This window comes from Helianthus annuus, chromosome 13 (genome assembly GCF_002127325.2).
Source record: "Helianthus annuus cultivar XRQ/B chromosome 13, HanXRQr2.0-SUNRISE, whole genome shotgun sequence".
In the NCBI taxonomy this organism is placed as follows: Eukaryota; Viridiplantae; Streptophyta; class Magnoliopsida; order Asterales; family Asteraceae; genus Helianthus; species Helianthus annuus.
The window spans coordinates 165,413,875-165,429,702 of record NC_035445.2 but is presented as its reverse complement, the minus strand read 5'-3'; the positions used below and the strand labels follow the sequence as shown (position 1 = coordinate 165,429,702).

Below are 15,828 nucleotides of genomic sequence, written 5' to 3'. Positions count from 1 at the left end.
TATACCCGAGACATTTTTTTATATCCGATAGAATACCCAAATTCTAAAGTATATTTTTATGCTTACTTTACAACTTTTATATATAAGTTTTTTAGAAATGTATATAAAGAGTTGATGTGAACCCGCGCGTTGCGACGGGATAGGTTCTTGGAAATAAAGAAGAGTACAAACTTGATTAAAAGTTGATGCAATAATGATTAAAAATAAGTTGATTACTTAGATATGTTCAATTAAGTATTAGTAATGGAAACATTAAATCTTTGGTCAAAAATTTTCTCTTCGGCTTAATAAACTATTGATCTTTGAATAAAAAAAGAGCCTACGTTAATGGTTGTTGGGCTGAGGACAAAAGCTTAAATTTTGGTGGCTAACTAATCGGTATGAGTAATCTCACAACCAAAATATCCAGCTAAAGTTCGATATCTGACGTACTATCCCAGACCCTATCTAAAACACTACGCAGTTGAAGACACCTAGTTAAATTAAAAATAATGTCTTTACCACACGCACGTTTAACATCTTCACATATTATACAACTTACAAGTACAAATTATTATTAACCAAATGTAGTAAAAATATGAATTATGTGTACCATATTGTTTACAAGTATCATGGTAAATAATAAAATATGATAACATAAACAAGGTTAGAGATTGTACGTACAAATTCAAACTTAGATTATCTATAACTAACATAGATATAGATTAGACAATATAATTAAATCTTTCAAGTGTATCAAATATCTTCTATTGTATATGTACCCTATTAACAGTAACTCACCTAAAACTTTGTATATATTAAAATCTTATAAAAGATATGTATAAACACATATCCATAATAATCGTGAAAAATAAACAATATTAATATTAATTCGGTTAGAGATGAAAAATGCACTAAATATTTTTTCCCAATCTTCAAAGCAATATGAAAATATCCTAGCAAAGAAATATTATGACTTTTAGGGAAGTCAAATCTCTTCATTCAATACTTTTCAAAAAAATATCTTCATTCAATGAAAAAAAAATTTAGATTATCTAAGCACTTCAATTAGTAACCATCTAAAGAAACTTTTCTCGTAACCCACCACCAATTCGGTAGGGTGGTTTTGTCAAAGCAATTGGCAAAACACATGAAAGATTTAGAAATCCCAATAACAAAATTCCGAGTTTGAATATGAAACGAACTAAAAAAACCGTGACAAAAATATCCAATATGGGTATCATGAAATTACATATGATAAAAGTTATCATAGAACCAAATAAGTTACGAAATACCAATAATATGACGTAACAAGTAATTGAATATAGCTAGATTTGTTTCAATTAAGAATGCAGATCAATCAATTTTAAAACAATAATAGTGGTTAATTGTAATCATCCAACCTCTTACTTTTAGGTAATCACAAATACATGATTCATGATAAGAAGATAAATATAGACGTGAACATAGAATGATTAATTAATTAACATGAAGAATGTGAAAGAATGTACCATACAAGAGTTGTGTGAAAACACTCTTCTATCCTTGTGAAGCAGCAATACTAATGCTTATACGATCCACCTTTAGAAAGAGCAATTTGTGCTGATAACGTGTTGTGAAACTAGCCTAATAGCAAAGAAAGAAGAAGAAAATAATATGGAGAAGAGATCTAATATTTTATTAATTGAGATATATATTACAAGAGATACAAAAAACTATATATAATTGAGGGAAACTTGTGGAACAAGTCTAATCTATTTTAGGTGTTGATAACCACATTAATAATAAATATATATTTATAACAAAAAATAAAATAGTCAATGTTGTATGTAAGGAGATATTTGAGATTCATGAATTTTTTATATGTTTTCTGAATTCTAATATATTGCGTAGATTTCTCACTTATTTACATTAATATGTTATCTTATTTAGTTATAGCTTTAAACTTTATATAAATATTATTTGTTATACCCGTGTGTTACACGGGAAACTAAATTAGTGCATGTATAAAATAAATAAATAAACAAAATAATTTATTGCTTGGAGGTTCTCAAAAGTTCTTAATTTTTTTAACTTATGAAAACAATTAAACTCGTATAAAAGGGGCAACTTTGTAGAATAGTAACCAAGTTTCAAAAGTGTTTCAATTAGGTCACTCAAGTTTCAAAAGTGTTCCAATCAGATCACTCAACATTCATTCTTCATTAAAATTAAGGGTTTTTTCATCCATTTCGTAGATAACCGTGGTGATGTGGATTTTTGTTTCTTTTTTCTCTTTTATTTGATGCTAACGTCGAGTGATGACGTGGATTGTAACTTGTTTTTTTAATTTTTAATGTAATTAAATGGTTTTTATTTTTAATAAATATAATTTCATATATTAAAATAATTCGACCCCAACATCTTATTCTCCATTTTTTTCTTGACACGTGGAAAAAAAGACATGGCTCGATTTGAAGGTTAAGTTATATAATTGTGAGAAAAACAACACCGGTGACCTAATTAGAACACTTTTAAAACTTGGTTACTATTCCGTGAAATATTCATAAAATATAGATAAAAAAAAGTCATACCAATCAAATTAATAAAAAAAAACTATTTTTATCAAATTAATATAATAACTAGGATTGCTACCCGCCGCAATGCGGCGGGGATTCTTTATTTATAACTAAGTCAATCTAGGACTCGGACGTTATGTTAAACCTGTCAAACGGGGAAAAAATAGACGATGTAAAAACGTTCACCCACACACGCACGTTGCGTCGTGTTAACTCGCAAAATTTAGAACGAAACATGAAAACGTTAAACAAAAGACGCACGTTGCGATGTGTTAAGTCACAAAATTTAGAACAAAGCATAAAGAGAAAAATTTGCGGAAAATGAAAACTATAAAGGATCAAAGTTGAAAGTAAAAAAAGTTATGAGAATATATTACAAAAGATAAAAAGTTTTGGATTAAAAGTAAAAAAACAAATAGTTTTGGGTTAAAAGTAAGTTATGAAATACTTTTGGGTGAAAAGCAAAAAAAAAAAAATTGGAAAACCCCCAAAGTCAACGTCACGACAACCATATGCATAACCATTTTTTCTTTGAAAACCCCCCCAAAGCACACCCCGTGTTGCAGCGAGGCGTAAAACCGTGTATCAAATAGTATTAATGTCACACAAACGTTATCGACCACCAACACTGACTCGACCTAGGATTATGTGTGTTGCGACGAACCTGTCAAACATGGAAAAATAGAGGTAAAAATATTGAACCACACATGCACGTTGCGTCAAATTAGCTCGAAAAAATTAGAACTATACATAAAATGAAAATTTGCGAAAGATGAAAAATATAAGTGACAAAAGTTGCGAACTTAAATTGCAAATAATAAAAAGTTTTAGGTTAAAGTTAAAAAACAAATTATGTAGGGTTAAAATTGAAAAAGGTAAAACCTTTTGGTTAAAAGTGAAAAAATCAACATTTTTTTTTTGAAAAACTCACAAAGCATAGTTGTTGTGCATAAAAAAGTTGCAAACTTATATATGGAATAATTCTTTATTAAGTTACCATTTTTACCACATATTTTTACCGCCAATAAACATGTTGGCGCTCGAGTAACACCCGCGAAAACCTTCAAACAAAACAAACTTCAACAACTCGCGCCAAATTTTACCTCCAAATAAATACCCATCATTCTCCACTATTATTATTCACACTCACACTCCATTCATTCCCCCCCAAATTCTAATCAAAACCTCTTCACTCTGTAGCTGTTATTCCGCTATGGAGACTCCACCAATCATCGTAGACCTCACACAGTCACCCGTTTCAAAACCCAAACAAACGGCGGACGTTATGGCCGTTGATTCTCCGGAATATTCCGTTAAACGCACGGTTACGAGCACCGGTGGGACTCGTGTATCGACAAAGCAGAGGATCAAACAAGAAGAAGCGGAAGAAGGTACGGATTTATGTTACAGTAAAGCGAAAAGAGCTAGGGTTTTGACTGAAAGTGATCCGGATGTGGTGTCTCGTGATTCGTTGAGTACTAGGGTTTTGTTGGAAAGTTGTTCGAGATATGTTGATTCTGTTAAGGAGGAATTGGGTGATGGGTTTGGAGATTTGATTGATGCTGAACCGATTTCGGTGTGTAAAGTTGAGAAAATGGATGATTTAGAGGTGAAACAATCGAAATTACACACAGACATTTCGTCGAACACCTTACGTGCACCGTCAAAACTTGAAGGGTCAGCTCTAGAAGGTTCTGTGAAGAAAGAATATAACATGATGGATCAAAAGCCTAAGTTAGTTAGCCCGATTTTGTCAAAATCTCACACAGACATTTCGTCGAACACCTTATGTGCTTCTTCAAAGGTTGAGGGTTCGGTTCTAGAGGGTTCGGTTCTAGAAGGTTCTGTGAAGAAAGAATATGACATGATGAATCAAAAGCCTAAGTTAGTTAGCCCGATTTTGTCAAAATCTCACACAGACATTTCGTCGAACACCTTACGTGCTTCTTCAAAGGTTGATGGTTCGGTTCTAGAAGGTTCTGTGAAAAAAGAATATGATGGGGTGGATCAGAAGCCTAAGTTAGTTAAGCCCATTTCATCGGTGAGGCCGGATTTGGGTAATGTGTCGGGTTTAAGTAAGAAGGGGCAGAAAGTTGTGGAGGATAGGAAGGTGAGTTTGGTAGGAATAGAGACTGGGGATTTTGAAGAGGAGGCTGATTGGTTGTTGGTGGGACGGACCGCGATTACAGGGTTATCGACAACGAAAGGGCGGAAGCTTGAGGATAATGAGATTGTTCATTTTGCTTTTCCTAATGGGGATGTGAAAGTGAAGAGTGGTTATTGGGCGAATTCGCGAGGTGGAAGTGCTGCTTGTGGGATTGTTAGATTCTCTACTAAAAGATCCGGAGAGGTAATGGTTTAAGATTCTTGATGAATTGATGATTAATCAGTGATTATTTGAAAAGATTCTTGATTGTGAATAAAAATTTGTTCTGTTTTGAATTTAGATTGGTCGTCTTCCAATGGAGTGGTCAAAGTGTTTGATTCCGCTTGTTAATTCGAAAAAGGTTAAAGTTCTTGGTAGATGTGTGGCTGCACCTGCAAGTCTAAGCATGATGCAAGAGATTATGCTTTACATAAGGTGATACTCCCTCCGTCCCATTTTAAATGTCCAAATTTCCACTTTTAGTTGTCCCAATTTAATTGTCATTTCCAAAAATGTAAATATAATTTCCAGTTTTGCCCTTACCATTACAAACTTCTATTTTTTGTTGTCCCAATTTAATTGTCATTTCTAAGGACTTTATTGTCATTTTACAACCTAAAAAATAAAATACTCAAATATTTCTTAAATTGTGTGAATGTGGGTCTGATGACATCTAAAATGGGACGGAGGGAGTATATGTTTGATATATATAATATATTTAGGCTCAAACTATCTACACACCAAGTGTGTAGATAGCCAACCAAAAAAATGTTTTTTGTCCTATGTGCATACCCTGCAGTGTCGGGGCTGTGGTCAAAGCGCGGCGTTTTGGTCCGGTAAACCAGACAAAGACTGACAGGTGTCTAACGGGTCTGTTGACCGGACCAAAACGCCGAGCTTTGGCACCAGACCGTGTGTCAGTCTTTTGTCTGGTTGACAAGACCAAAACGCGGCCAAAGCTCGGCGTTTTGGTCCGGTCAACAGACCCGTCAGTCTTTATCTAGTTGACCGGACCAAAACGCCGCTCGACGCTGCAGGGTGTGCTTATAGGACAAAAAACATCTTTTTTTGGTGTATCAATAGGCAAATGAGTGTGCAAATAGCTACACCCTATATTTATCTTCTTATTGTAGACATGATTATAGTTCTTATATATTAATTATATGTTTTTGTGTTTGTTTTGTTGGGTAGCTTTTATATTCATCATTCGATATTCACTGAAGATGGAAATTGTTCATGGAAGTTAGATTCTCCATCAAACATTGACACTACAATTTATCCTTTGTTGACTTTGTTCAAATTGTTGAAAAAGAGCCCATTTCAAAAGGTAACTGTTTTTTTCAAGTTTAGCTTCTAGAAGGTTTAAGCTAATGAAGTTTGTATCAAATATTAATGGAGTTCTGATGCTGTTGTTAACTTTACTCTAACCAGGCTGAGTTTACACCGGAAGAGCTCGACACTCGTAAACGCGCGCTTACTCTTGAAGTATGTTTGCTTGATCAATACCTTTATATGTTTTGCTGTTTATGTTTTTATTTCTTAGGGTATCATTATTTCAGAATTTGTATTTGTTTTGGAACTATGCGTTTGATTTTGATATCATTTGTAGTGACAAGTGAACCTATTTTGAGTTCCTATTAGATTGTGAGGTGTGGGGGGCTTGGGTTGACATGTGGTGGAGGTGGGCTCCACATGGTGTGGCTTGGCTGGGCGTGCCGGTCATCCACATCATCTCCCTAACCCGCCCCACACCAGGTTTCATAGCTACGCCAGCGGGGCAATGCCGCTACCCACGCTGGCCCGGTGTGGCTAAAGCCTAAAGCAGCGTTGCTTGGCTACCCACGCCCCCCAACCCAAGCCCACACCCCACGGTCTTAGTGGTGTGCACGGTTTGGTTCGTTTTGTGTTATGGTAAAACCTAAACCGTAACCAATATATTCGGTTTTCGGTTTTTGAAAATTGTTATGTTTTGGTTTTAGCAAGGGTTCGGTTTTGTTTTTGGAACATAACTAGGTAAGATTCAAAAATAGGAAGTATGATCCAAAATTTAAGATTTTTTTAAATGTTTACATTTAAGTTATTATATTGAAAATAGAAACATTAATATTATTAAATAATATTGTTTACATAAAACTCATGTTCTAATCAATTTTTGTTTTTTCTAAAGTTTATATAAAATTATTAATACCTTTTCTTTTATAATACTTTTGAGTCATTTAATTTTTTAGGTTAAATTTGTTATTTCTTAGAGGCAATAGATAAATCATTTCAAATATAATTAAACATCTTAATGTTTTTATTATAATTACTTAACATTCAAGAATAAAACTAATAAGTCCTAAACTAATATATAACAAACATTATAAAATGATTTCTAGGTTATTCGGTTCAGTTTTCATAAAATGCAAAACCGTAACCAAACTGTAAATTTCGGTTCGGTTTTTCCGGTTTGGTTAAATCTGTATTTTTGGTTTCAGTTAGGAGTTTTTTTGGATTATGTTACTGCAAACTGTAAATTTCGGTTCGGTTTTTCCAGTTTGGTTAAATCTGTTATTTGATTGTTAACTAAATTTGTGTCATTGTTTTTATCAGAATGATTTAAACGAAGCTGCATCAGTGCTGCCTAGCGCAAAAGGCCGGAAGGGTGGTCAACCATTGCTTATAGAACCAAACAAAGACGCTCAAGTCCTCACCGAATCATCATTAAACAAGCTTGTTGGGGCTGCCGATATGTATAATCTAGAGGTACACTGAAAAAAAAAAACAAAATAATTTTAATATTCTATTTTTCACCAAAAAACGTCCAACATTGTCTAAATTTTTTTGTAGGAAATGGATCCTCCAACCACACTTACATGTGATTTAAGGCCATATCAAAAGCAAGCTCTCTATTGGATGACAGAATCGGAAAAAGGCATAGATGTTGAAAAGGCAGAAGAAACGCTTCACCCGTGTTGGGCTGCATATCGTATTTGTGACGAGTATGATATTTAATTGTTTTTTAATTTATGATGTTTTATAAGGTGAAAAAGATTAAACATTTTTTTATGATTAACAGAAGGGCAACTGCAATTTATGTGAATATTTTTTCTGGTGAAGCAACTACTAAATTTCCAAAAGCAACACAGATGGCTAGAGGAGGAGTAAGTATATACTTTCCAGTAAAACTGTTATCTTAGGGGTGCTAAACGGGTCGTGTTTGCTGGTTCAACCCGACTCGAACCTGAAAATTTTAGACAAACCTGAACACAACCCGAATATTCGTGGGTTGACCTGAACATGACTCGTTCAGCCCGAATTTTTCTATTTTTTAATTTCTTTTCCGTAAATTAATATGTTAAATTTAAAATTTACTAAAAAAACCCAAATTTAATTCTTATGGCATTTTCTTTTTTTTTAAGTTATAATTATGACATAAAACACACATCCAGTTTAATTTATGACATAAATCATATTGTAAAAAAATATATAATATAATATGGTATAAATGGGTTAAACGGGTCAACCCGCCAGCTTGACCCGTTTAGCTAAACGGGTTCAACCTAAAACTGACCTGATCTCGTTTAGACTAAACCCAAACCTGTGAATTTCGTGTTAGGTTCTTGTCGTGTAAGAAATTCACACCCTTAGTTTTTTCATGATTTATTGATCAAATATGTTGTAATTTATTTTCTTTGTTGTACGTCAAATTACGTAGATATTAGCAGACGCAATGGGGCTTGGTAAAACAGTGATGACCATTTCTTTGATCCTTGCAAGACCACACAAAGGAACCTGCGAAAACGAAGACGAAAATGAGTTCATAAAAAAGAATAATGGCTACGAAACAAATGTTTCTAGAAGACCACAAGGTGGAACACTAATTGTTTGTCCTATGGCTTTGCTGAGCCAATGGAAGGTTCGTCCTTTAGTCTTTTAGATTTGTGAAATGCAGGCCTGTAAACGAATCGAACAATTTTTTTTTGTTCGTTTTTGTTTATGTTCGTTCATTTAAGACCTAAACGGACTATTCACGAAGATAAACAAACATAATTTAACAAAGATAAAACAATGCAAATGAACATAAACGGGCATGAAGTAGCTTTTTTATATAAATTATTTTTTATTTATGATAAATTCTATTGGAAAGCCCATTTTTATTACTAGAAAGCCAGATTATCAACTAGTTATATGTATATAAGTAGTTAGAAAGCCTCTTTTATCTTTATATTTATATAAAGAGTTAATTACTGTTTTCGTCCCCGTGGTTTGTCAAAAATCACTATTTCAGTCCATTAGTTTAAAAATTGCGATTTCAGTCCCTGTGGTTTCACTTTCGTAACCATTTCAGTCCCTGTACTTAACAGAATAATGGATTGAAATGGTTACGAAAGTAAAACCACAGGGACTGAAATGGTTACGAAAGTGAAACCACAGGGACTGAAATCGCAATTTTTAAACTAGTGGACTGAAATAGTGATTTTTGACAAACTATAGGGACGAAAACAGTAATTAACTCTTATATAAATTATGTATACATAAGTGAACAAACATAAACGAACATAAATGAACGAACAACAAATGTGTGCATGTTCGTTTGTTTATTAAATAAACGAGCTTCCCGCCGAACAAGTTCACGAACAATTCAGAACGTTCAGTTTGTTTACAAGCCTAGTGAAATGTACCCTTTTTTATTATTTATATTTATTAACCGTAATTTTAATTTTTTTTCTTGATTGTAGGATGAACTCGAAACCCATTCAGCACCAAACAGTATATCTGTTTTCGTACATTACGGAGGCGAAAGAAGCACTGATCCAAAAGTGATAGCTGAACCTACTGTCGTCTTAACAACTTACGGTGTTCTATCTGCGTCTTATAAAAGCGTAATCCACTATCTTACTCTTCAAAATAGTTTTGGACATAACTTATCACCTATACTATAATAATAATTTATGTGATTTTTTTTATTTATTTATTTTCAGTTTGGTGAAAATAGCATATTTCAAAAGGTAGATTGGTATAGAGTGGTGTTAGATGAAGCTCATACGATTAAGTCTTCAAGAAGCCAAGGTGCTCAAGCCGCTTTTGCGTTATCTTCGTACTGTAGGTGGTGCCTTACTGGTACCCCTCTTCAGGTAACCCTAACGCGCCACATTTTTTTGTCGTATATGTATATATGTATACGGTATATGAGAATCATTTCGTTTACACGAACTGAATTGTCTTTCTGCAGAATAATTTGGAAGACCTGTACAGCCTTTTGTGTTTCTTGCATGTTGAACCATGGTGCAACTGGGCATGGTAAGTGATCTAGAGTTGACCACTTGATCAGTGGTGAAGCTTGAAATTTTTCAGGGGGGGGGGGTCGGAAACGTATATACCCAAAAATTTCTATAGAACTGGGGGGGGGGGGTCAAAAACATATATACCCAAAAATTTCTATACGAAAACTACATATATAACACTACTTGCCAAAAAGTTCGGGGGGTCGGGCGCCCTCTTCAAAGCATCGCCCCTGCACTTGACATGCATGCACTTACCCTATTTTTTACTATCAAGTAGAGGTGTACAAACCGTTTTTTTACAAACCGAACTGAATTTTTAAACGAGCCAGATTTTTTAGAGTAAACAAACCGTTTTTTTTCCAAACCGGTTTGGCTTTAAAACCGTTTTTTTTCCAACCCGGTTTGGTTTTAAAACCGGTTTCCAATGATCAAACGCAAACTGACAACTGGTGCGAACCGGGGTTAAAACCGGTTTGGGACAAAAAAACAGTTTTAACAAGGAAAATTTTTTTTTATTAATCTTTAGCATTTTAGTTTTGCTATCCAAATAGTAGAGTAAAACAGGAAAAACTGATAAAAAATGTTATTGTTCTTGTGCATCTCTAGAGAAAATGTTGTTATGGAAGTGCATATATTGATCGAAATCTTGGTTTTTGTCGTCGTTCTGGTTTAATTTTTTATTCGTTTGATTTTTAGGTGGAACAAATTAATTCAGAAGCCTTATGAGAACGGTGATAAAAGAGGGCTAAAGCTCGTAAAAGCGATATTAAGACCACTCATGTTGAGAAGAACAAAAGATACAAAAGATAAAGAGGGAAGGTGTGTATGCAATCTTTATAAAACTGTTCATTGTCTTAACTTTTAAATATACGATTAAATGTTAAAACTTTTTTTTATTTGATCCAGGCCAATTCTTGTTCTACCACCAACTGACATCCAAATTATCGAATGTGAACAATCCGAAGCCGAACATGATTTCTACGATGCCCTTTTCAAGAGATCTAAAGTACGTCCCATTTGTCGTTTCCACCTAGGGCTGTTCATGAGCCGAGCCAGGCCAAGCTCGGGCTCGGCTCGATTATAAACCGAGCTGGCTTGGATTTGAAACCAAGCTGAAAATCTAAGCTCGGGCTCGGCTTGGTTTTAAACCGAGCTAGCTCGGCTCGGCTTGGTTTGGCTCGATTTTATAAAAAAAACTAATATATACCTCTTAAAATTTAATAGCCTAAAATATTATTCAATAGTTTAAAAGAATATATTCAAAATAAGTTCAACCTAATAGAATTCAAACCAAAATCAAGTTTAACAACGCAAAATAAGTTTTAATTTCAATAAAATACAATATTAGTTCATTAGTATGGTAATCAATCTTCAAATATGCCATAAATATCAAATTACAAGCCTATATACATGTAAATAATAATCAGTTTTTTTGTAATATATTATAATGTATATAAAATTAAAACTTATTATAAGTAAAATAATTCGAGCTAAACCGAGCCGAGCTACAAAGCGAGCCGAACTGAGCCAGCTCGGCTCGTTACGAGCCGAGCCGAGCTAGGCTCACTTTCTAACCGAGCCGAGCCGGCTCGGCACACTTTTAAACCGAGCCAAATCGAGCGAGCTTTTTCCGAGCTAAATCCGAGCGAGCTTCGAGCCGCGAGCTTTTTGAACAGCCCTATTTCAACCACATTAGTTTATCGTTAACGTTCATGCACCTCATACATTTTCTTGTTTAAAACAGGTTCAATTTGATCAATTTGTAGCGCAAGGCAAAGTTCTTCACAACTATGCTAATATACTTGAGCTCCTACTTAGATTACGACAATGTTGCAATCACCCATTTCTTGTTATGAGGTTAACATTTGATTCCTTATTAAAGATCAAACTTTTTTTTATTTTTACTTTTACCATTTTAATAAAAGCTTCATGTTTTTTTTTTATTTTTTTACATTTTTTTAACGTATACAGTCGAGGCGATTCCCAACAGTTTTCGGATCTAAACAAACTCGCAAGAAGGTTTCTCGACAACAATCTTGATTCATCAACTCCGAATCCAAGTAAAGCCTACATACAAGAAGTTGTCAACGATATCAAAAACGGCGAAAACACTGAATGTCCCATATGTCTAGAATCTGCAGATGACCCTGTGCTCACACCATGTGCACATAGGATGTGTAGAGAGTGTCTGTTATCCAGCTGGCGAAGCCTGACCCACGGGTTATGCCCGATTTGTAGGCAAGATTTGCGAAAAACCGATCTTATTACGTGCCCGACTGATAGTAAGTTTAGAGTTGACATTGAGAAGAATTGGAAAGAGTCTTCGAAGGTTTCGAAGTTGTTGGAATGTTTGGATAATATAAGGAGAAAAGGGTGTGGAGAGAAGAGTATTGTTTTTAGTCAGTGGACGTCGTTTTTGGATCTTTTGGAGATTCCGTTGAAACGGAGAAACATTGGGTTTTTACGATTCGATGGAAGTTTGTCTCAGAAGAATAGAGAGAAGACTTTGAGGGAGTTTAGTGAAACCACTGATAAAATGGTGAGATTTTTTTTTTCAAATATATGAGTTATGACAATGTGGATTCACCCTATAAAAAGTATTGAAAACGGGCCGGTGAAAAGACTGTTTTACCCTTGTATGGTTTTCTAAACGTCACTTCACAAGATTAAAAACGAATATTTACTGTTGTGTAGTTGTGAAAACGGTCTTTTTTAGCCTCTACGCAAAGGAAAGAGTTTTACCTTTGTTTACGCAAAAATGGTTTTTTTTTAAATGCTAGTGAAAAGACCGTTTTACCCTTGTATGGTTTTCAAAACGTCACTTTACAAGGTTTTCTAAACGTCACTTCACAAGGTTAAAAACGAATATTTACTGTTGCGTAGTTGTGAAAACGGTCTTTTTTTAGCCTCTACGCAAAGGAAAGAGTTTTACCTTTGTTTACGCAAAAAAATGTTTTTTTTAAATGCTAGTGAAAAGACCGTTTTACCCTTGTATGGTTTTCAAAGCGTCACTTTACAAGGTTTTAAAAAGTATCTACACTTTAGACATGAAAATGATATTTTTGTAGCCTTTAGCCTATATTTTAAACAAATACAGTGAAAAGACTATTTTACCCCTTCAAGTTGTAGTTTTGATGCATAAAGATTGTATTTTCAGTTAGTTTTGATTATATGTATCTAAATTATGTCATCTTGCAGGTGTTGTTAATGTCGTTAAAAGCCGGTGGCGTTGGCTTAAATTTGACTGCAGCTTCTAATGTATTTCTTATGGTATTTTGACTTTATTTATTGACTTTTCTATTTAGTTTTTATTAGTTTCTTGATTTGCTTACAAAACTCATGTTACTATGCTAATTCTTGTAGGACCCATGGTGGAATCCTGCGGTTGAGGAACAAGCGATTATGAGAATTCATCGTATCGGTCAAAAACGAACTGTTTGTGTTAGAAGATTTATCGTTAAGGTTAGTATATAATATATATTGTTCAAGTTTTACTTTAATAGAACCCGTGTTTACATATCTCCATTTTGTTTCAAATACCATTGAATTGTTCATAAACTTATAATAACTCTGACCATGGTCTAAACGGAGAGTACTCGGGGAGTACTCGGATATGTTAAATTATAAAGAAATTACTTTTTGAAGATTAAATATATGTCAAATAACATAAATTTACTAATATTTATAACAAAATACGTGAAAATGATATTCATTCTTTAATATGATAGGCATAGAAATAATGTTATATTATTATTTAAGTCAAACTATGCCTGAGCTGACCTACTAGATCAAATTCTGGCCGAGATTGACCGCGTTTGACCGACTCCGAGTAATTAGGCGGAGTCGAAGAAAGTCGCCTCGGCAGCCTAACTTGTAGCGACTACTCGGGGAGTACTCGGCCTTGGAAACCTTGTTTTACAACCATGACTCTGACATTTGTTAGATTTGACTTTTTTGCTGACCTTAAGGCTTTCAAAACTTTTTCTGCCTAACAAACATAGAAAACTGGCTAATAGTATTTGACTTTTTCTGGGTCAATAATTCTAAATTTCTAATCATAAATTTAAAACACCTGATATAAAACATCATAAATTAATAAAGTTTTTTTGGTCAGCAGCTTTCATTTTTTGACTTTTTAGACTCTTTTTGTCCTGTGTCCATGTGGTCTTAATTTTTTGTTTCTAGTATAGTCATTTAAACGTATAAATTAAAACAACTAAACATTAAACCTATGGATTGTTTAATCAAGTCTTTGTTTATGTTTTGATTTTTTTTTTGAGTTAAATGCTATTTTAGTCTTTGTGGTTTGGGTCATTTTGCCAGTTTAGTCCAAAGGTTTCATTTTTAACCTGTGGGTCCAAAAAGGTTTTACAGTTGCCATTTAAGTCCACTTAGTTAACTTCATCCATTTTTTTATTAACGAGAAGGCCAATTCGGTCATTTTATATGGCTGAATTGCCCTTTTAGTTAACAAAATTACATACAAAATGACCAAATTGGCCTTCTCGTTAACAGAAAAAATGGATGAAGTTAACCAAGTGGACTAAAATGGCAACTGTGAAACCTTTTTGGACCCACAGGTTAAAAATGAAACCTTTGGACTAAACTGGCAAAATGGCCCAAACCACAGGGACTAAAATGGCATTTAACTCTTTTTTTTTTTTTTGACTTTTTGTTTAATTTAACTTTGATGTTTTGTTTAGGACACGGTGGAGGAACGAATGCAACAAGTTCAGGCGAGGAAGCAGCGGATGATTGCCGGAGCGCTAACTGATGAGGAAGTTCGCTCGGCTCGGCTTGAAGAACTTAAGATGCTCTTTAGATGATTTATTTTGTTAGAATGATTTCTCTTTTGTGAAATGGAAATACATTTGGTTTAGTTTATGGGTTAATTTTTGTAAATTTTGTTCTTTATCAAGAGCTTTTGTCATAGACAATTGAAACTAACTAAGCCGTTAATATTGAAACAAGTTGGCTGGTTTGATGAATTTAATATATGTGCAGTTTGGCTTAGTAAAAAATTTTTAGTAGTTTATTGGTTTGGAACTTGGAACTAAAATTTGTGAAGTATTTATAATTTTTTTTAATTAAAATACATTTCATTCCCAATAATTTGGGCAAATTACATAAGGATAGCAGATAGACGAGCAACAAACTACGCCGTGAAAACCCTAATCTACTAAAAACAAAGCCTCGCCCCTGAGGGGTCGAAAAGTTGTTGTGGACCACACGCTGAACTCTAGACAAGAACCGAACTGCCTCCGGCGCCAAGGAGCCGAACGTGTCAAATGCCAGGGGGACAAAGGCATGCTGATTATCCTCACAAGTTTTCGCGTGCTTTTCCACCTTCTTTGACTCTGCTTTCAGTACCGCTTGCCCCGCCACAAACCTATTTTCCCAGAACCCAGCTAGGGGGGATACACCTGTGAGATCGACACAAGCATGTTTCCTACTCTCCCAACCAAAATTAAAACTTTTCAAATTGTTGAATGACAAGAGTGTCATTTATAAATTAATTAAAACTTTTGCTACAAACAAGATTAAAAACTTAGTTTAAACCGTAAAAGATGGTACCTAACATTGTTGAATAACAAGAGTGTTTCTCCCTTTTTAAATGAACTAGCCCGTAACATATACAACGTTCCACTCATAGACAAACTATTGGTAAGTTTGGAGAAGTGTGATATATTAATATAAGGATTATTTTGATGCATACCCTTACAAACTTGAAAACTTTTATATATACACAAACAAAACAAAAAATATAATATATGCGTTTGCAAAGTAGTTAACATATTAAATATACCCAATTTATTAAAAAAAACAATCTAATAAATGATCATATTACCCTTATTTTTTTAACTTCAATTTTTCAAAT

The 15,828-nt window shown here is 34.0% G+C and overlaps 1 protein-coding gene across 1 annotated transcript; it reads left to right on the top strand.

The window, feature by feature from the left end:
* The first annotated feature begins 3,673 nt into the window (after positions 1-3,673).
* LOC110900301 (DNA repair protein RAD5B) lies at positions 3,674-14,943 on the top strand. The gene is made up of 19 exons (XM_022147199.2): positions 3,674-4,228; positions 4,379-4,887; positions 4,985-5,118; positions 5,875-6,010; positions 6,115-6,168; positions 7,276-7,428; positions 7,513-7,664; positions 7,742-7,826; positions 8,381-8,581; positions 9,405-9,548; positions 9,648-9,800; positions 9,899-9,966; positions 10,647-10,769; positions 10,857-10,956; positions 11,695-11,807; positions 11,922-12,489; positions 13,149-13,220; positions 13,314-13,412; positions 14,654-14,943. Exons 1-19 carry the CDS (start codon positions 3,751-3,753, stop codon positions 14,774-14,776), a joined length of 3,465 nt encoding a protein of 1,154 aa, XP_022002891.1. The 5' UTR covers positions 3,674-3,750; the 3' UTR covers positions 14,777-14,943.
* Positions 14,944-15,828: the final 885 nt, after the last annotated feature.

What these genes read in the sequence shown, in the direction of transcription:
- LOC110900301 (XM_022147199.2), top strand. Translation starts at nt 3,751, where the DNA reads ATGGAGACTCCACCAATCATCGTAGACCTCACACAGTCACCCGTTTCA. An exon ending in GCATATCGTATTTGTGACGA is followed by an intron (nt 7,665 to 7,741) that starts GTATGATATTTA and finishes TATGATTAACAG; the next exon opens with AAGGGCAACTGCAATTTATG. An exon ending in TTAGAAGATTTATCGTTAAG is followed by an intron (nt 13,413 to 14,653) that starts GTTAGTATATAA and finishes TGTTTTGTTTAG; the next exon opens with GACACGGTGGAGGAACGAAT.